This window comes from Papaver somniferum, chromosome 5 (genome assembly GCF_003573695.1).
Source record: "Papaver somniferum cultivar HN1 chromosome 5, ASM357369v1, whole genome shotgun sequence".
NCBI lineage: Eukaryota > Viridiplantae > Streptophyta > Magnoliopsida > Ranunculales > Papaveraceae > Papaver > Papaver somniferum.
This window is the reverse complement of record NC_039362.1, coordinates 89238696-89255163: the sequence shown is the minus strand read 5'-3', so window position 1 is coordinate 89255163 and position 16468 is coordinate 89238696. Positions and strand designations below refer to the sequence as shown.

At 34.7% G+C, this 16468-nt stretch overlaps 2 protein-coding genes across 2 annotated transcripts; both read right to left on the bottom strand.

The window, feature by feature from the left end:
• Window positions 1–3521: 3521 nt before the first annotated feature.
• On the bottom strand, window positions 3522–5522 carry LOC113277625 (WAT1-related protein At3g18200-like). Its single transcript, XM_026526671.1, has 7 exons — window positions 5264–5522; window positions 5092–5154; window positions 4877–4993; window positions 4519–4783; window positions 4269–4427; window positions 3997–4148; window positions 3522–3887 (listed from the first exon to the last, which is right to left on the bottom strand). The coding sequence occupies exons 1-7, from the start codon at window positions 5461–5463 to the stop codon at window positions 3710–3712; spliced, it is 1134 nt and encodes a 377-aa protein (XP_026382456.1). The 5' UTR covers window positions 5464–5522; the 3' UTR covers window positions 3522–3709.
• A 3806-nt stretch (window positions 5523–9328) lies between these two features.
• On the bottom strand, window positions 9329–13208 carry LOC113282167 (probable protein phosphatase 2C 8). Its single transcript, XM_026531118.1, has 10 exons — window positions 12493–13208; window positions 12168–12276; window positions 11959–11995; window positions 11707–11751; window positions 11316–11368; window positions 10984–11145; window positions 10637–10720; window positions 10271–10360; window positions 10101–10148; window positions 9329–9640 (listed from the first exon to the last, which is right to left on the bottom strand). The coding sequence occupies exons 1-10, from the start codon at window positions 12888–12890 to the stop codon at window positions 9527–9529; spliced, it is 1140 nt and encodes a 379-aa protein (XP_026386903.1). The 5' UTR covers window positions 12891–13208; the 3' UTR covers window positions 9329–9526.
• Between the last annotated feature and the right edge of the window lie 3260 nt (window positions 13209–16468).

Sequence of the window (16468 nt, the reverse complement as noted above, 5' to 3'; positions counted from 1 at the left end):
ACTTCAGATACACACAATCCCCAACTTGATATACAACGTCCCGACGTCCTTCATATGCCCTTAGCTTCATTTTATTCTGCACCACTTGAAGTTGATCTTTAAGCATTGATAAAACTTCATTCCTCTTGGTTATTGCCTCATCCAAAGTTGTGGTTTTCGCTTCTCCTGGTAAATAAGTTGCTAATACCGGAGGAGGAATGCCATACAAAGCCTCAAACAGTGTAGTATTAGTTGAAGTATGATAGGATGTATTATACCAATACTTTTCCCATGGTAAACAAGATGACCATCCTTTTGGTTTATTTCCAGCGAAACACCGTAAGTAACCTTCCAAACATCTGTTAACCACTTCAGTTTGACCATCGGTTTGCGGATGATAGGAGGAACTCATTCTTAACTGAGTTCCATGTAGGCGAAACAACTCTTGCAAAAAATTACTTGTAAATACAACATCCCTATCAGAAACTATAGATTGAGGAAATCCATGAAGTTTGATGATTGTTTCTACAAACTTCTGGGCTATCGATGTGGCTGTATATGGATGTTTTAATGCAAGAAAATGGGCATATTTAGTTAGTCGATCCACCACTACAAGAATCACAGTTTTCCCTTTAGACTTTGGCAACCCTTCAACAAAATCCATGGATATATCTGTCCATACTGTAGTAGGAATCGGCAATGGTTGAAGATATCCTGCTGGAGAAAGAGTACTATATTTATTCCTTTGGCAAACATCACAGCAAGCAATGTAATCTCTCACCTCTTTATGCATTCTAGACCAGTAGAACAACTTAGATAAACGTTTTATTGTCTTTAAATATCCGGCATGACCAGCAATTGGAGAATCATGAAACTCAGCTAGTAGTAGTGCCTTCCATCTTGAAGTAGGACTTATCACTAGTTGATGTTGTTTATAGTAAACTAAACCATCTCGTACGGTAAAGTTATTCTTGCCAAAAGAAGGCTGACTCACTTTAAAGATGAAATCTGTGATCCACGGATCTGTTTTTAGTTCAGCCAATAGGTCTTCCATCCAAGCACAACTAACATAAGTTACGGAACAAATTTCACCGTTTTCAAATTTTCGAGAAAGTGCATCAGCAACCTTGTTAGACAATCCCTTCTTGTACTCAATCGCGTAGACATAGCCTAATAATTTTGTTAACCATTTTTGTTGTGCCGGTGTTACAGCTCTAGCATCCAAAAAATACTTCAAACTTTGTTGCTCTGCCCGAATAAGAAATCTTTTCCCAATTAGATAAGGTCTCCATTTAGTAACCGCATGAACTACTGCTAACAACTCTTTCTCATAAGTTGACAAACCCATATGACGAGGTCCAAGTGGCTTACTTGTGAAAGCAATTGGCCTACCTTCTTGCATCAAAATCGCACCTATTCCTACTCCACAAGCATCACTTTTAATAATGAAGGTCTTTGTAAAGTTAGGTAATGCTAGCACGGGTGTGGATGTCATTACACTTTTCAATTTAACAAATGCGTTTGTTGCTTCATCTGTCCACAAAAAACCGTCTTTTTTTAGCAATTTTGTAAGTGGTGCTGCAATATTAGCATAACCTTTTACAAATTTCCTATAATATCCTGTCAAACCTAGGAATCCTCGTAATTCCTTGACAGTTCTTGGTAACGGCCAGTCCAACATATCCCGTATCTTGCTAGGATCAGCTTCCACTCCTCCTCTTGAGATGATATGACCCAAATACTCAACCCTCTCAGTACCAAAATAACATTTACTTAATTTTACCTTAAGTTGATGGCTTTCTAATATCAGGAATACTTCACGAAGGTGCAATAAATGTGCTTCCCAGGTAGGACTATAGATCAGAATATCATCAAAGAAAACCAAGACAGATTTTCTTAATTGATTTCTGAACACATCATTCATAAGATGTTGAAATGTAGATGGAGCATTAGTTAATCCAAACGGCATCACTAGGAATTCATAGTGTCCGTCATGGGTTCGAAAAGCTATTTTGTATATATCTTGTTCATACATCCTAATTTGATGATAACCCGATCTTAAATCTAGCTTCGAAAAGAATAAAGCTCCATGTAGTTCATCTAATAACTCATCAATGACTGGAATATGAAACTTATCCTTGATAGTAGCCTGGTTTAAAGCTCTATAATCAACACACATACGCCAAGTGCCATCTTTTTTCTTAACTAACAAAACAGGAGAAGAGCAAGGACTCGTGCTTGGCCTAACTAGTCCTGAGTCTACCAACTCTTTAACAATCTTTTCGATCTCACCTTTCTGGTAATGTGCGTACCTGTAAGGTCGTACATTGATTGGAGCACTCCCAGGTTGTAACGTTATGCGGTGATCATGGCTTCTCACAGGTGGAAGCACTGTGGGTACCGAGAACACCTCACCAAACTCTTCAATGAATTCTTGTATCTCCCCTGGTGTTTCTTGACTAATTTGTGCTTCTGAACATTGGTTGATTTTGCAAAAGAACCCAGTTGATCCTTTATTTAAGAGTTTCTGGATGCTATTGATGTTGGCTAACTTTACTTTATTTTTCTTATCTCCTTCTAGTCGAATACGTTCACCATCCCTCTTAAAATCCATGGTTAAATGTTTGAAATCTCAAGTTATGGGACCCAACGTTTCTAACCATTGGACTCCCAGAACCACATCGCATCCCCCAAGTAACTACAGGTTTAGTTCTCTTCAACCACGTATACCATTGTAAAGCTTTACCATCTAAATTACATGTTGTCAACTTGATTTTCTGATTCGCAGGTATTTCATAATACTCAAAATATTGTGCAGCCTTAAAGAGCCAACCTTCTACATCAGATCCATCAAACTTGGAAAAATAGAATCGCTCACCTCCTCCTTTTGATTAGTTTTGTCCCTCATTATTCCCAACTGCTTTGCTTTCCACAAGCTGGTCGATCCTCTCAATTAACAAAGTTTGATTTGATGTCATCTCAGCCATCTTCTCCGTTAGCTCACCTAATTACTTCTCCATAATTACTTGTTTTTGTTTTCGAATTTTGGTCATAAACAGGATACGGGCCCTAGCTTAGCTGGTCATCCCCGTTTCCCAAAGTTTGATGCGTTCCAGGAGGTCCCAGGTTCGAGTCCCCAATGGCGTAATATTGCAGGAATTAACATGGAAGGTAGTGTTAGTTTGCCCCCCTTGTGACACAATCTCGCCCCCCATCCGCTTCGGCTCCCCTTGGCAAGGTTATTCATGAGGCTCGCTGGTAGGTTAACACAACAACCTGTTCAATTAATATAGTAGTATGTCGTTGGAACTTAGCTTGTTAGGCTTCCAACTAGTTTCATGTAATAATATCTATTAATAATAATTTTGAGTTGTATCCGGATAAATTAAATTCACACGGGTTGATTGAGTTGGAGGAAAAAAAATCAAACAAAAGCCAACCTACAATTATCGATTTAGTTAACATAGGAAGCGATGGTGGACTGAAATGGCCAAATATAAATCAAGTGTAACTCAAAATAGCAGGAAACTTGGAGAGGTAAATCTAAAAACTTCATTCATGACGAGCTTCATTGTAATTAACCAAATAAAATGAATTTCCCTATACTATATAAACACAAAAGAAAACAAACATTTACATTTACATTTTCTTTGAGACTATGGTGTTAATTTGTCCCGCAAATTAGTGACTGAAAGCAGCAATTTTTAAACGACGGAGAAAATACATTTCATCACTTAGTTTCACATGAAATTGCAGTTGTATTCTCCATCTTTCCCCTGCTTTCTTCATCCAGAAGAGTTTTTGTTATATCATTGTCATTGTCAGTACTATTCTCCCATTTCTTCTCCTGTTTCTTTCCCCATAAAACTAGCCATAAACCAATCATAATGAAGATTGCTCCAATTATCCTGTAAGAAGAAGCAAAATGTAAAAGTTAGCATCAATATGAAACTCAATTAGTCTAATATGAAATACTATTTAATTCATTCATATTGTTTAATATTATTATAGACATACCCTCCAGAATATAATTGATCACCAAGTACAAGGGCAGCCATTATAGCCACTAAGACTGTCTGTAATGGTTGGAACACAGCAACAGAAACAGGTCCCCCTTTATGAATGCACCATGTTTGAATTGAAAGCACCAGTCCTGATGCCACCACTCCCTATTTTTTTTAAAAAAAATTAACATATTAAATTAGATTAAGTTATTTATTAATTAATTAATTAAAGGAAACAAGATATATAAATAATTATAGGGAATACTGGTATGTGGGGATACTTACAGCATAAAGGATGGTTAGAAGCTCTCCAGTAGATTGAAACTTCCACTTTTCAATATCTGTCTCAGCAAAAGCTGCTATGACCAAGAATTGCAACAACCCAAAGAAACATGTAAATGAAGTCACTGTAAGTTTTGCTGGATACTTTTTCAGTACTGGAGCCTGTTAAAGAAATATCGATTCAAATTCAGTATCCGCCTGCGTGTTTAAAATCTCGGATATTTATACTAAATGACTAGGTAAGCTTAATTACCTGAAAAACCATCCAAGCAGCCCAAGAGAAGCAATGACCAACCAGGAAAAGGCAGCCCAATGTCCAATTTTGTTGCTTATTCTGATATGACAAATCCACTATGTTTTGATTCTCAATTGGTGATGAAGTTGTAAATGGTGATAATGTTGAGTGCAAAAGAGCAGGTCCTTTGTATAAAGTAATGACCATGGCACCTCCTACACTTGCTATTGTTCCCAATATCTTTGCTATTCCATCTCTTCTTGCTATGCTAACACTCTCTAGTCTAAAGACACAAGCGAAAAAGGAGTAAGTATTCATTGGAGGATTATAATAGTGAATTAAAAATCCTTGAAGATCATTAAGTTTATTTTGTTACCTTAGAGCTGCAGCCATTACAAAAGTAATTGCAGGAACTGAGTTTTGCATTGCAGATGCAAATGTTGGTGATGCATAATATAATCCCAGTATGTAGAATCCTTGATTAGCAGTAATCCTAAAAACATAAGAAAGATAAAACTTAAAACTCGCGAGGGGGTTCAAAATTTGCACACATGGAAATGAAAAACGTCATCTCAAATTCCTCTAGCTTACCCGCATAATGCAAGCAGGAAGCATTGGACTAGGAAATGAAAAGTGATTGGTGGTCTTTCCTTCCTGAAAAAATAGAACAAGTAAATAAAATTACTACTCAATTTAACAACACATGAGAAAATGAAAAAAGAACAAGGAACCAAACTAGCTGCTAAGTAAAGTTACTACTCACTTTTCTAGAAAATAAGCAAAGGGAGATAACAAAGCGAGAGCAATAATGTTTCTGTAGACAGGGTAAACAATTTTGCTAACACCCATGTCTAATGCAAATCTAGTGACAATATGAAACCCTGCATAACAAAACTGAAGAGCTATCAATGCTGTTAGAAACTTCATCTTTTCGGATGACGATGACAACAATGATCTCGACATCTTTGTAACTATTTTTCCTTTGATGATCAAACAAACTTAGTTCTCAAACTCAAGTAGCTTCTTGTTTGGTTTGCTGTTATTGCTCTCAACTAAGGTTAGCTATACTTATATACACATACTTGTGTATGACTTTAGTATACATTAAGGTGGCAAAATTAGTTGTCAAATATTAATGTATTTTATTCATTCAATCATGCATGAATACTATACTCTATTCATGGATGACATCAATCTTTTCTTGTGTTTAAAATCTTGAGTGTTTACATGTAAATCTCTATAGCAATATCGAGTTTAGTGGGACTGAATTTCGTTGGGGGACAAATTTGAATTAGGACATGTTAGACAGGTCTTTCTTAGGAGGGCATGTCCCAAACTCTTATCCCTAGTATCATTTTTTTTATGTTTCATGTCCCCACCTCTCTCTCATTCATACAATCATCCATATAATTGCAGATTTGGACCTTAATTATGATTGATCACTTGTTTAGTCCACGTTAAGTAAAAAAAAATAACGCAAATCTACATTGCGCCGTTGTGCAAGTACAAGGCTCCACATGCAGCGCTGAAAATGGGATTTTGCATTTCCAATTAGAGGGGAAAAAAAATCAAAATGGTCACACATACGGTGCTTTAAAACCCGGATGGATTATCAGAACCAAGCCTTTTTTTATAATCTAATAATCCACCTCAGTCCAAGTTAAAACATGGTTTATTTTTTGGAATATATGTCTCTGTTAATTCATTTTCACTTTTCATTATTTTGTCAATCCACGGATATCTGGTAAAGATATAATTTAGAGTTTAGACCCTCAAAAGTAGATTCTTACAGAGTTAAATGGCGTTCTTATTTTCTTTTATCTGCTCATTTGTACACCCGTTAAGGTTCACTAAAAATAACAAGCATTTGCACTAGAAGTTTTATTGCATTGAAAAGTTTTATTGCATTGAAAACTGTAATCCTTTGAATTGGAAACAAGATTTGTTGTTTTTAATGAAAACCATAACAATTCCTATATGATGTAGTTTCCAATGAAATAATTCTTTTATGAAATCTTAACACGTATAGAAATACAAGTTAACAAAAGCCTTTTATTTATGGAGCACCTGTATTCATGAGGGGTGAAATCAAAACTCATTACAGCTTACAGCCTAAAAGACCCTCAAAGCCTCCTGGTCATACAACACCTGGTTTTAAGAGGCACAATCAAAAGCATTCTTATTTGATTGAGCTCCACTGAGAATCAGATGATAGTTATTCTTCAAAGGCGCGGACAAAAAATCTTAGAAATATTCTATTAGGGTCGGAGTTAGCCTCCAGATGCACTTCTCCTCCCAGTGATTCAGCCTGAAGCTATTGGGCATATCAAGTACAGTATTATGAATAGTTCAAAACAACATCTTACTCCATGAATTCACCCATTTCACAGTATATGCTTCATAACATGGTTTTGCCAGTATTACAAGTCTGAACTGAACTTTCCTAAGATGAAAAACCAATATACACATTCCATCAGTGACCAAGTATATTCGACCAAGTATATCCCTTTAAAAAAGGAAATTTGGTGAATGGTATATAATACACCTGTTCTAGGTTCCGATTCGATCTACTGCCTTGAGTTTAGAACTTAGGTCTAACCAACTAACTTAAATAATAAGACAGATAGATCAAGTTTTGTGTTATAAAACTGAAGCAATCAAGTTGGTGAAGTATAAGCGAAGGAATCAAGTTTAACATGTGGTCTATATGCTTTAGATTTTGGATCTTTTTGTTAATCTTCTATTAACAAAAACCTATGAACAGGTAAAAGCACATGCATTGAGGAAGAGAGAGGTTTATATTATAACAAACCAATCACAAATCATAATCATCAGCGTCATTAAAATCATTTATAATCAAGAACACAAATTGTTTTTTTCAAACTGGTGATTGCAAGAGATTCAGTTAATCTAAATACACCAAATTAACCGAAAAATAATTTAAAGATGCCTTTTTGGATCAAATCCGTTAATCAAGACATTCGAAAGAGCATCATTTTCTAAACCACCATATTATACTATAATTTATCAGAATCAGAATAAGCATAACAGGTTCCAGTTGTGGTGTAAGATTATTCTGAAACAGGTTTGGTGTGATATAGGCCGCGGTTTCAAGGATTAGGTGAAAACAAGAATCGGCAACCTCCGATTCCAATCATTTTCAGATAATGGATGAAATGTAATCATATCATCATAAGTTAGCCGTAATTCCAACTTGCCAAAACCAAAATCAAGCAAAAAAACAAATAAAATATGACGCTAGTGTGATACATGTACCCAAGCCTGTAAGCCCTAATATATGGGTGAAAGCAGTGCATCTTACACAATCTGAAATGAAGGAAGTCCATGCTTATTCATTCAACACATGATGCTAATAGTGATGCATAACATGGGATAATTATTCATGAACCTGTTAACTTTGTCAACTTTATGCACGGAAATTGCAATTTGGCAAACAATGAGAATATTCTAACAAAATTATTCATAAACAAATCTGTTGTTCTAGATTACTGTAACAGACGGGAGTACGAACTAAAGTAAAATAGAAACAGAGACTTTTTTAAACTGGAGATGATGGCTCAAAAACAAAACAAAAAACAATAGCGATGATGAAGTAATGATGTTTTTTCCTTTTTGAAAGAAATCAAGTTGTCTTGTGACATCACTGACATATCTCTGCAATCTTATGTTTAGAGTCAACCAATGTGGTGACTTGTTAAGGATCAAAATTTTTAGGAGCCCTAACATTACTAGTGACAGTATCTTTTGCTTAAGATTTCATATAATCAAATATTAGCAAAAGAAATCTTTACAACCTAATCGACTCGAACTTGAAATGCAAAAAATATGGTCCAGGATCGGAATAAAGGCACAATCAACCATATCATATATTGTTGAGGTACACTTTAAAGTATCCGAAAACATATCAAATCTCTCTGGTACGATTTTGATTTGAGGCTTGAGGGTTTGTTGAGGGAGATTTGTATTGTTAATTGGATCTGATTTGTGAAATCTTTCACACTTTTTATTCAGGTGTTGGAGCATTGGGTACAAAATTGTACAGCCTTTCTATATGCCCTACGATATCCCTGAGATATTGGTACCACGAAACTGGAGATACTATAGACAACAATCACTATCATATAAACGCGGATACTAAGAAAAACTCCAGATATTAAATATTAGCCAGCTAGAAAGACAATGCTAATTTAACAACTGGTAAAATGAATACTATAAGTGAACAAGATCTCCAAAACCAATTTCCAGTCATTTTGATTTACCAACAGTGTCATTGTCTACTACCTTAAATGGAGTTCTTATTAAGACATCTACTGAATTCTAGATCACTTGATTGGGTGAATATATTAATAGGAAATTGACATGTCTGACTTGGGAACTCATGGAGTTCATGGTTAATACGGTTTCACATGAATCCAATAATATAATGAGCCTTGGCCGATGTAAAAAATGTTAACCTAAGGAAGACACATTCATACATAACCAGTTATCTCTACTGTCAACAACTGGCGGTTCGAGACAGAGCCTCAAGGTTTAAATAATTGGCACCTAATAAAGTAGTATCGCACTATGGCGATCCTACCAAAATATCCAGAGCTTTTGTTGGGAAAACTGGTAGCAAGAAAGTACATAACAAGTCCCCTTAGGCTGTTATTGGTCTCAAATACATGGAGAATTTTTCCTGCTGAGATAGTCAAACATCTACCTTAGGTCATTATTACAGGAATAGACTAAAGCATTAGTTGACTCAAGAATATTTCCAGGAATAGACTAAAGCATTAGAATCAATTTTATCACAGGCAAAATCTACTGAAGATAAATCAAAGATGGCTCATACATCTTAACCAAACAATTTCAAAAGGTTTTTGAGATTCACAGCTGATATTTACTGTCAATAATCGATACATCTTTTTTTAGTTTTCAGGGAATTGCCAAGTCTTATGGTTATAGCTACGAAATAACCAGTACAAAGGTTCCTCTAAAATTGGAAGTAAAGAGTTCATACCAATCACACGTGGTGCTTGAAAACGATAACAATGACCGTGCAATTATCCTTGCAGCGTCGCTCACGGACAGCTTCTCTTACAAGACGGCGGCTCACTGCAGTAACAGATAAGCCCTCCTGCCAATCAACAACAAAATTAGGTGCACTAGACAGCTAATCAGTACCAAAGAGCTCAAGGAAAGTATGCTTTATCATGAAAAAGAAGAAAATCTTTAATTGAAGATATAGGAATGTTCTTATCTCGGATCATCTCTATGACTATGATGAAGGGGAACGAGACAGCATTTTTCTTACAGTTATGAAAATGAAAATATTGTGTCCGCAAATATTCTAATAACGGCAACTGACAACAAATTTAAGGTACTCAATATCCACTTCCCTAACTGAACTACACATAAAGATCCATAAAATGTGCAAGACATCACACTGCGATCCTTAGTATCCCCAAGTGTAAAAACAACCCAGACAAGATTACTAATACATCAATCTAAACAGTAAAGTTTTCGGGGATCGTAATATGTAAATGAAAATTTTAGCCGTCGTCAACCCTTATGTCATGGCACAGGAGATATGTTACCTTTAACTGCTTTTGAACAAAATCAACAGCATCACTTGCTCCAAAAACCTGTTAAAAACATAAGTGAGACTAAAGTAAATTAACAGAAAGAAAGATCAATGAAGTTAAGAGAGAATCAGCAAGCACAAACATGAAGATGCCCATCTTAATTGACCAAATCCAACACATACCCCCCATAAACCATCACAGCCAAGAATAATGAAGTGATCTCTTTCTGTAAGATCAAACGAGTGAACATCTGGGGTTGCACTCACACCGACCTGCAAGACATAAAGCTAGCATTTAAAAGTAATACAGGATAAGATTCAAGCATTACTACAACAATGAGACCCTAACAAGGGCCAATGTTTTAAAATGCCATGATAGCCCACGCATTTCTACTGATACAGGATAGACATATATACTGCACAATCCCATTTTGACATCCAGATGTAAATGACACCAGATTCAACACTGAGAAAGTTTTGAATTGAAGGCTGGGTGCTTTGAAAAACAATTGCAAGTGCTTTAAATAACATTTGTAAATGCTTTGGCACCTTCTTGAAATTGCGATCACCAAAGGCCCTGGAAACCTCAAGGCGCCCCTGCAACCGTCCATTTGAGCTTACAGAACCACCAGCCTATAAAAAAAATAACATAAATCTAAGAGGAAGCAGCCACAGCACATCAAGTTATCATTTGGCCAAACTTTATGTATAATCCCAAAATAGGGCATTGAAGAAAGCTAAATTGGAGTAGTCAAGGCTGTCAAGCCAGTAACATTTTAAAGATTTCTAGAAAATAGTGAAGGAATTAAAAATTCTCACTAAAATAACTATAAGAGCAATTTTTATTCAGCTATCCCAAACCTGTACACAGCAAACATGTAAAGTTCTGTATATACCTTCAGAATACGAGTACGTTCTTGGGGATAGATAGCTTTGTGTTCTCTTGTCAAAACAATAGCCTTCAACGGATTTGCTCCATCCAAATGACTCTGTGAGTCATTTACTGAAGATGATCGAGCTACCACCGCTTTTGCATCTCCAATGTTGGCAACAAAAACCTAAACAAAATTCAGTATAAGTAACTGTTTCTTCAAAAGGATTCTGAAAAAATTAAATGTCTTTACTTCCTACAGAAAATGATCATAAGTTAATGTTCAGTACAGACAAGTTTTAGCAGTACAGATAACCAGTAACATTATGGTGCCATTGATGACAGTCCAACACTTACTTTTTGCCCTAAAACCCAGACGCAGACAGCCGTGGCTCCATCTTGCCATCCTCCTGAAATGATTATACAAAAATTATGACGAAACCTGTAAAACTGATGCTATTAAGTATGTATATCTAATGTGTAAAGAGAAAACTACATTCATGAAGCATAAACAAATCAGTTCTTCTTTACATCTCAATCAACCATAGAAATGTGGATTCTACCGCTTTCAACAGGAGATTATTGAGAAGGTATGAACTAAAGGAGATGCATGAATAACATAAATATGTGTGATGGCGCAAAAAAAATGGAAACCTACACTACAAATAACTGCTAGCTATGTGTCATGTTCACATATAATAGCCACTTGTGTTGCAGTTAGCCCAAAATCTAACCAAACTAGCAGTACCTGCAGTGCTTTCTTGAAGAAGCAATTCATCAGTCCGCCGGAAACCTGTACAAACAGAGGGAAGTATGACGCCTTCGAGTGACAACAAGCAGATACGAAAAATATCCATAACTGTGAAACTTATGAAGATGGGGAGCTTGTTGATCTGTGATTAACACAAGAATTGTAAACAACCAAAAGATACGTCCTTTGAGATATACGAAAACAATTCTTCAAATAAACTCTAAAACTAAACCAAGTAAGCAATCATACCGCCAAGGATGGCCATTTTTGCAGCTTTTACATCCATCTGCAAGTACAAAAGCAAAATATGAATAAACCTTATAAACCATGCACCAAATATCTGTTGTTCGGTAGTTTGTGAGTCAATGGTCAAGTAAACCCTTTTTCCTTTTCTTTTTTCTATTTTTACAAATAGGGGTGTGTGAAAGAAAACCAAAAAAAAGAACAGGCAAACACACCAACTCACGTGGTAATCCTGCTGAAAGAACATTTGCATGTAAATGCTTCTGAGCATATTCAGCAGCCAATCGACCTCCATGCCCATCATATATGGCAAAATGAGCACATCTGTCAGAAATTTCATCAAACAAATCAAACTGCGACTATATTAACTAACTGAAGTTAAATCTATTCAGTAAAATAACAATATCGGCAACACATAGCACTTCAAACATAAAATACAACCCAACCAGAAAGCTTACAGAACAGACAATGCACCATGAAGTGTAACAGCCACACTCAAAAAATCAAAAGTATAAACAACCAAAAGAATGAGAAGAGAACCTCAATTTCCCAGGAACTTGTAAGCTTGCATCAAGAAGTACAACTGATGCATCCTCCATGGTATGCCTAGAACCCTTATCTTCTGCTGCATCTGCTTCTATAGTACACGGCAACTTAGTAACCGGAATCGAGCTCTTCTGATCAGATAACACATTGTCCTTTACTGACTGATTATTATCACCTACAATTCCTCCATTTACTGACTCAGACTGGCAATCATCGTTCTTCTCTAATAACACCAACTGACTTGTTTTCACTTCTTCACATCCATTTTGTTTCTCCTCTTCTTTCTCCGAGCACTCACTAATTTTGGATCTCTTTGCAGCCAACTCAGAATCATCGGAATCCAATTCACGCTTCGTATTACTAACGCCACTTACACCATTGTCATCATCCATTTTACAACACTCCAGCCAGCAGGTCTTGTTGAGGGAAATCAAAAGCACTCAACCAATAAAATCAAGATGATAAAAATCTGGTAAAATCAAGATGAACGCTAAACAGTTCGTTCAGGGTTTATGGTGAATGGAAATTAGAAAACCCTAAATAAGAAAATGAAGAGTTTAGTAATTACTACGGATCTGAAAGTACCATGAAATTTCAATCCGGATACAGATATATTGACTGAAGAGTTTTGTTTTTGTAGTTGCGGCGGGAATTATAGGAAGAGAATTGGGGGAAAACCTCGCGGTTTAACTTTTTAAGCAAGTGGAGAAGATTTTTCGTGTTTTAGTTTCAACTCGCATTAGCCTCTCATAGATAAGGAGAGTGAATTTCGAATATTTTACTACTTTTTTTTTATTTTTTTTTTACCTTTTTATGGTAGTATTCGGAATATGGTGTTTTTGGGATGTTTTTTTTTTACCTTTTTGTTTATGTCTTCTCCTTTACAGAGATTTTTTATGCGCTCTCATGGCGCTTCTTGGTGATTTCAATGGAGATTTTAGGTGGAAGTTCAAGTGTGAGGATCGATATTCAAGACTTTGAGCATATTACTCTCATATTGTTATGAGAAAATCCTTTTTTTAAGAAAAAAAAACCCTATCAAAATGGTTGGATCATAATCCAAAACCATTCTTTCAATTTTCGTATTGCTTGTACTCTTGGTGGTAGTTCGTTACTTCTCTTCACGAATTACTCTTTGTTAGTACTTTTTAATTATATTTCGATCTTTGATCTTGATGTTCTTCAAGACCATGTAATCTCTATTTTATCATGAATGAAATTAATGAGATTTAATTTTAAAATGATATAACATTAGAAGAAAAAAAGGTTTAGCGTTCGAATGAACATTATTTAGAGGACCAGATTTTGTTATTCCCCAAGTTGTTCATCCAGTGGAAGAAAATCTTTTTAGAATGATGTGATAGAACCACATTCGTTCTTATGCATAGTTGAACCGTAAAAGATACATCCATTTATTTCTTAAAGATCGCATTACGAATAAAAAGATGTTGGATCTTTGATTAATAATGTATCCCTTAAGAAAACAAAAAAAAAATCATCTTTTAATTGTATAAATAAAGTAAGTAAGTATTGTGATAGGACTTACGAGGATAATTTCCTCAAAATCCTTATTCTTAGGAAAGTAACTTGGTAGGAAAACTTAAGCGCTCTTGTGCTTTCAAATGTTTAGTCGCGTACTCTGTATTCCGGCTAGAATATCAAGTTGATTACAAACCCAACAACCAGATTGTTTTTTATATATATGGAATTCGGGATAAAGAAATTTTCATACAAAATTCCACGCGACTGCGGAACCTCGTAGCAATCACTATGATAAGAATAGGAATGCCATATACCTTAATTTATAGGTAAATTATTGGAAAGATAAAGCAACTAGTATATATGTTTATTTTTGGAGGTGTGGCAATCTTTAATCCTTGTTATCAAGAACATTCCAATTCTAAAATGCTTAACATTTTTAAACATCATGTCATTTTGGTAATCATTTTTAAATATCATGTCTTTGGTTTCAGTATGATCTCAAATTTTGAAAAATCATTCCATGTTTTAATATTTCCAAACTTCAGAAAATAATTTCAATTTTCGGCATTGCTTTGAATTTATTTCCTTAAATCTCATCGTTTTAGTTGATTTTCAATGATAGTGTTTCTTTTTATCATATAATTACTTATTGTTAAGTTAGAAAACATTTATTCAATATTCATGGTGTATCTTGATGATCACTACACGAAGGTCTCTCATGTCTCTTAGCCTTATATTAAGATAACAACATACATGAAATCTGGAACTTCTTTAACATGTAAACTAAGTCTAATGATTACGCTGTATAACCCAGTCATTGTTACAGTTCAACTCATCCAGTTTACTCTATCCTTAAAATTATACCTTAAATATTTCAGCATGTATCTTGTTTCTACTTATGTAATGCATAAAGTAAATTCAAACTTCTTAATTATTATTATTAATTCTTATGATGGTATTGATATCTCCTTAGGGAAACCAACACTGCTATCATTAATAACAAGATCTATTTTTTTAAATATCACGGGTTAAAGTCATCGTCTTTGTGTGGCTGTCATTACTCGACTATTAGCAGGCATTTCTTCATTACTACTGATGGAATTATATTTATCGTTTTATTTTGGTACTTTCTTTTGCAATATGTGCAACTGCATTATACCTCGACCAATATTCCAATGTACAGATTTCAGGTAGTATTCAATTCTAAATATATTATTGGGTATCCAAAAATATATTTTTATTTATTTTCAAAAGCATTTTGTTCCCTAAATATTTCTAATATCCTCAAAGGTTAATTCAATCCCTAAAGTTCAAGTGCCAAGCTTCGTGAATTAAGATCACATATTGTTGTCAATAATAGAAGTACAACCTACACAGTTTAGTTTACAAGTTTTATTTTCAAGTGGCGTGATTCATGATCGAAGTTCAGAATACAGAGTTTGGTTACAATTTTAGAGAAATTATTCAAGCTCAACAATTAAATCTTCGTATCCTACCTGGGGGTATTAGAATATATTACATATGATCGTGAATCAATCTATATAAGATTGAATCAGCTGGTCAATTATGTATTCAAGTTAGATAAGATTTACTTAGTCATAGACATAGTTTGCTCCTTTATCTTATAGGTTTAGTATTTCTTTTATAATCCTATAATTAGGAATCCTAATATAAATGTAATTATCTAAGTATGTGGCGGAGATCATTAATATAATAATCCCTACGAGGTTTCATCCATGCACGTAAGCCATAATGTTGAACCATGCTATCTCTTGTCTTTTCATTTAATTATGATTTACATTCTATAATAATCAAATTAATATGGTCATTAAAAATAACCCAAAGAAAAAAATCATGATACAAGGTAAAACCTTATATATTAAGGTTTGGGTGGTTAAGGACTCAAGATACGGGAGTTATATGGATGATCGTGGTGTTCACTGTATTATCCTTCTATGTCGTCAATCTGAAAATGTTTATCGTTTGATCAACTATATATCCAAATAAGATAAAATTTACTTGGTCAAAGAAATAGTTTACTTCTTTATCTTCCAGGTTTATTATTTTTCCATAATCTTATAAATAGTAATCTTTAATATAAATATAATTACCTCAGTATATATTGAAGATCATTAATATAATCCATACAGGATATCTCTCATGGATGTAGGTCATAGTGCCGAAGCACGTTATCTCTTGTCTTCTCATTTGATTATGATTTCTACCCTTATCATAATCTAATTAATATGGTCACTGAAAACGACCCAAAGAAAAAAGATGATACAAGGTAAAACCTTAATATATAAGGTTTGGGTGATCACGATATGAGACTTATATGGATGACTATGGTGTTCACTGTCTTATCCTACGAAGTCATCAATCTAAAAATCTTTTACTAACGAAATCTCTCTTGTTAGTAAATTAAATACTTGAGTAAACATTATTTACATCGTAATCCGCTTTCACTGTTAACGTCGTCAATTTTACA

Bases quoted from the DNA above. Each gene is read 5' to 3' on its own strand.
- LOC113282167 (XM_026531118.1), bottom strand. From the start codon at position 12,890: ATGGATGATGACAATGGTGTAAGTGGCGTTAGTAATACGAAGCGTGAA. The intron at 12,277-12,492 runs GTTCTCTTCTCA...AATTTCTGACAG, and splicing joins CAAGTTCCTGGGAAATTGAG to ATGTGCTCATTTTGCCATAT. The intron at 10,721-10,983 runs GTATATACAGAA...TTTTTTTTATAG, and splicing joins AACGTACTCGTATTCTGAAG to GCTGGTGGTTCTGTAAGCTC.
- LOC113277625 (XM_026526671.1), bottom strand. From the start codon at position 5,463: ATGTCGAGATCATTGTTGTCATCGTCATCCGAAAAGATGAAGTTTCTA. The intron at 4,994-5,091 runs GTAAGCTAGAGG...TTATGTTTTTAG, and splicing joins TTCCTGCTTGCATTATGCGG to GATTACTGCTAATCAAGGAT. The intron at 4,149-4,268 runs GTAAGTATCCCC...TAAAAAAAATAG, and splicing joins TTCTAACCATCCTTTATGCT to GGAGTGGTGGCATCAGGACT.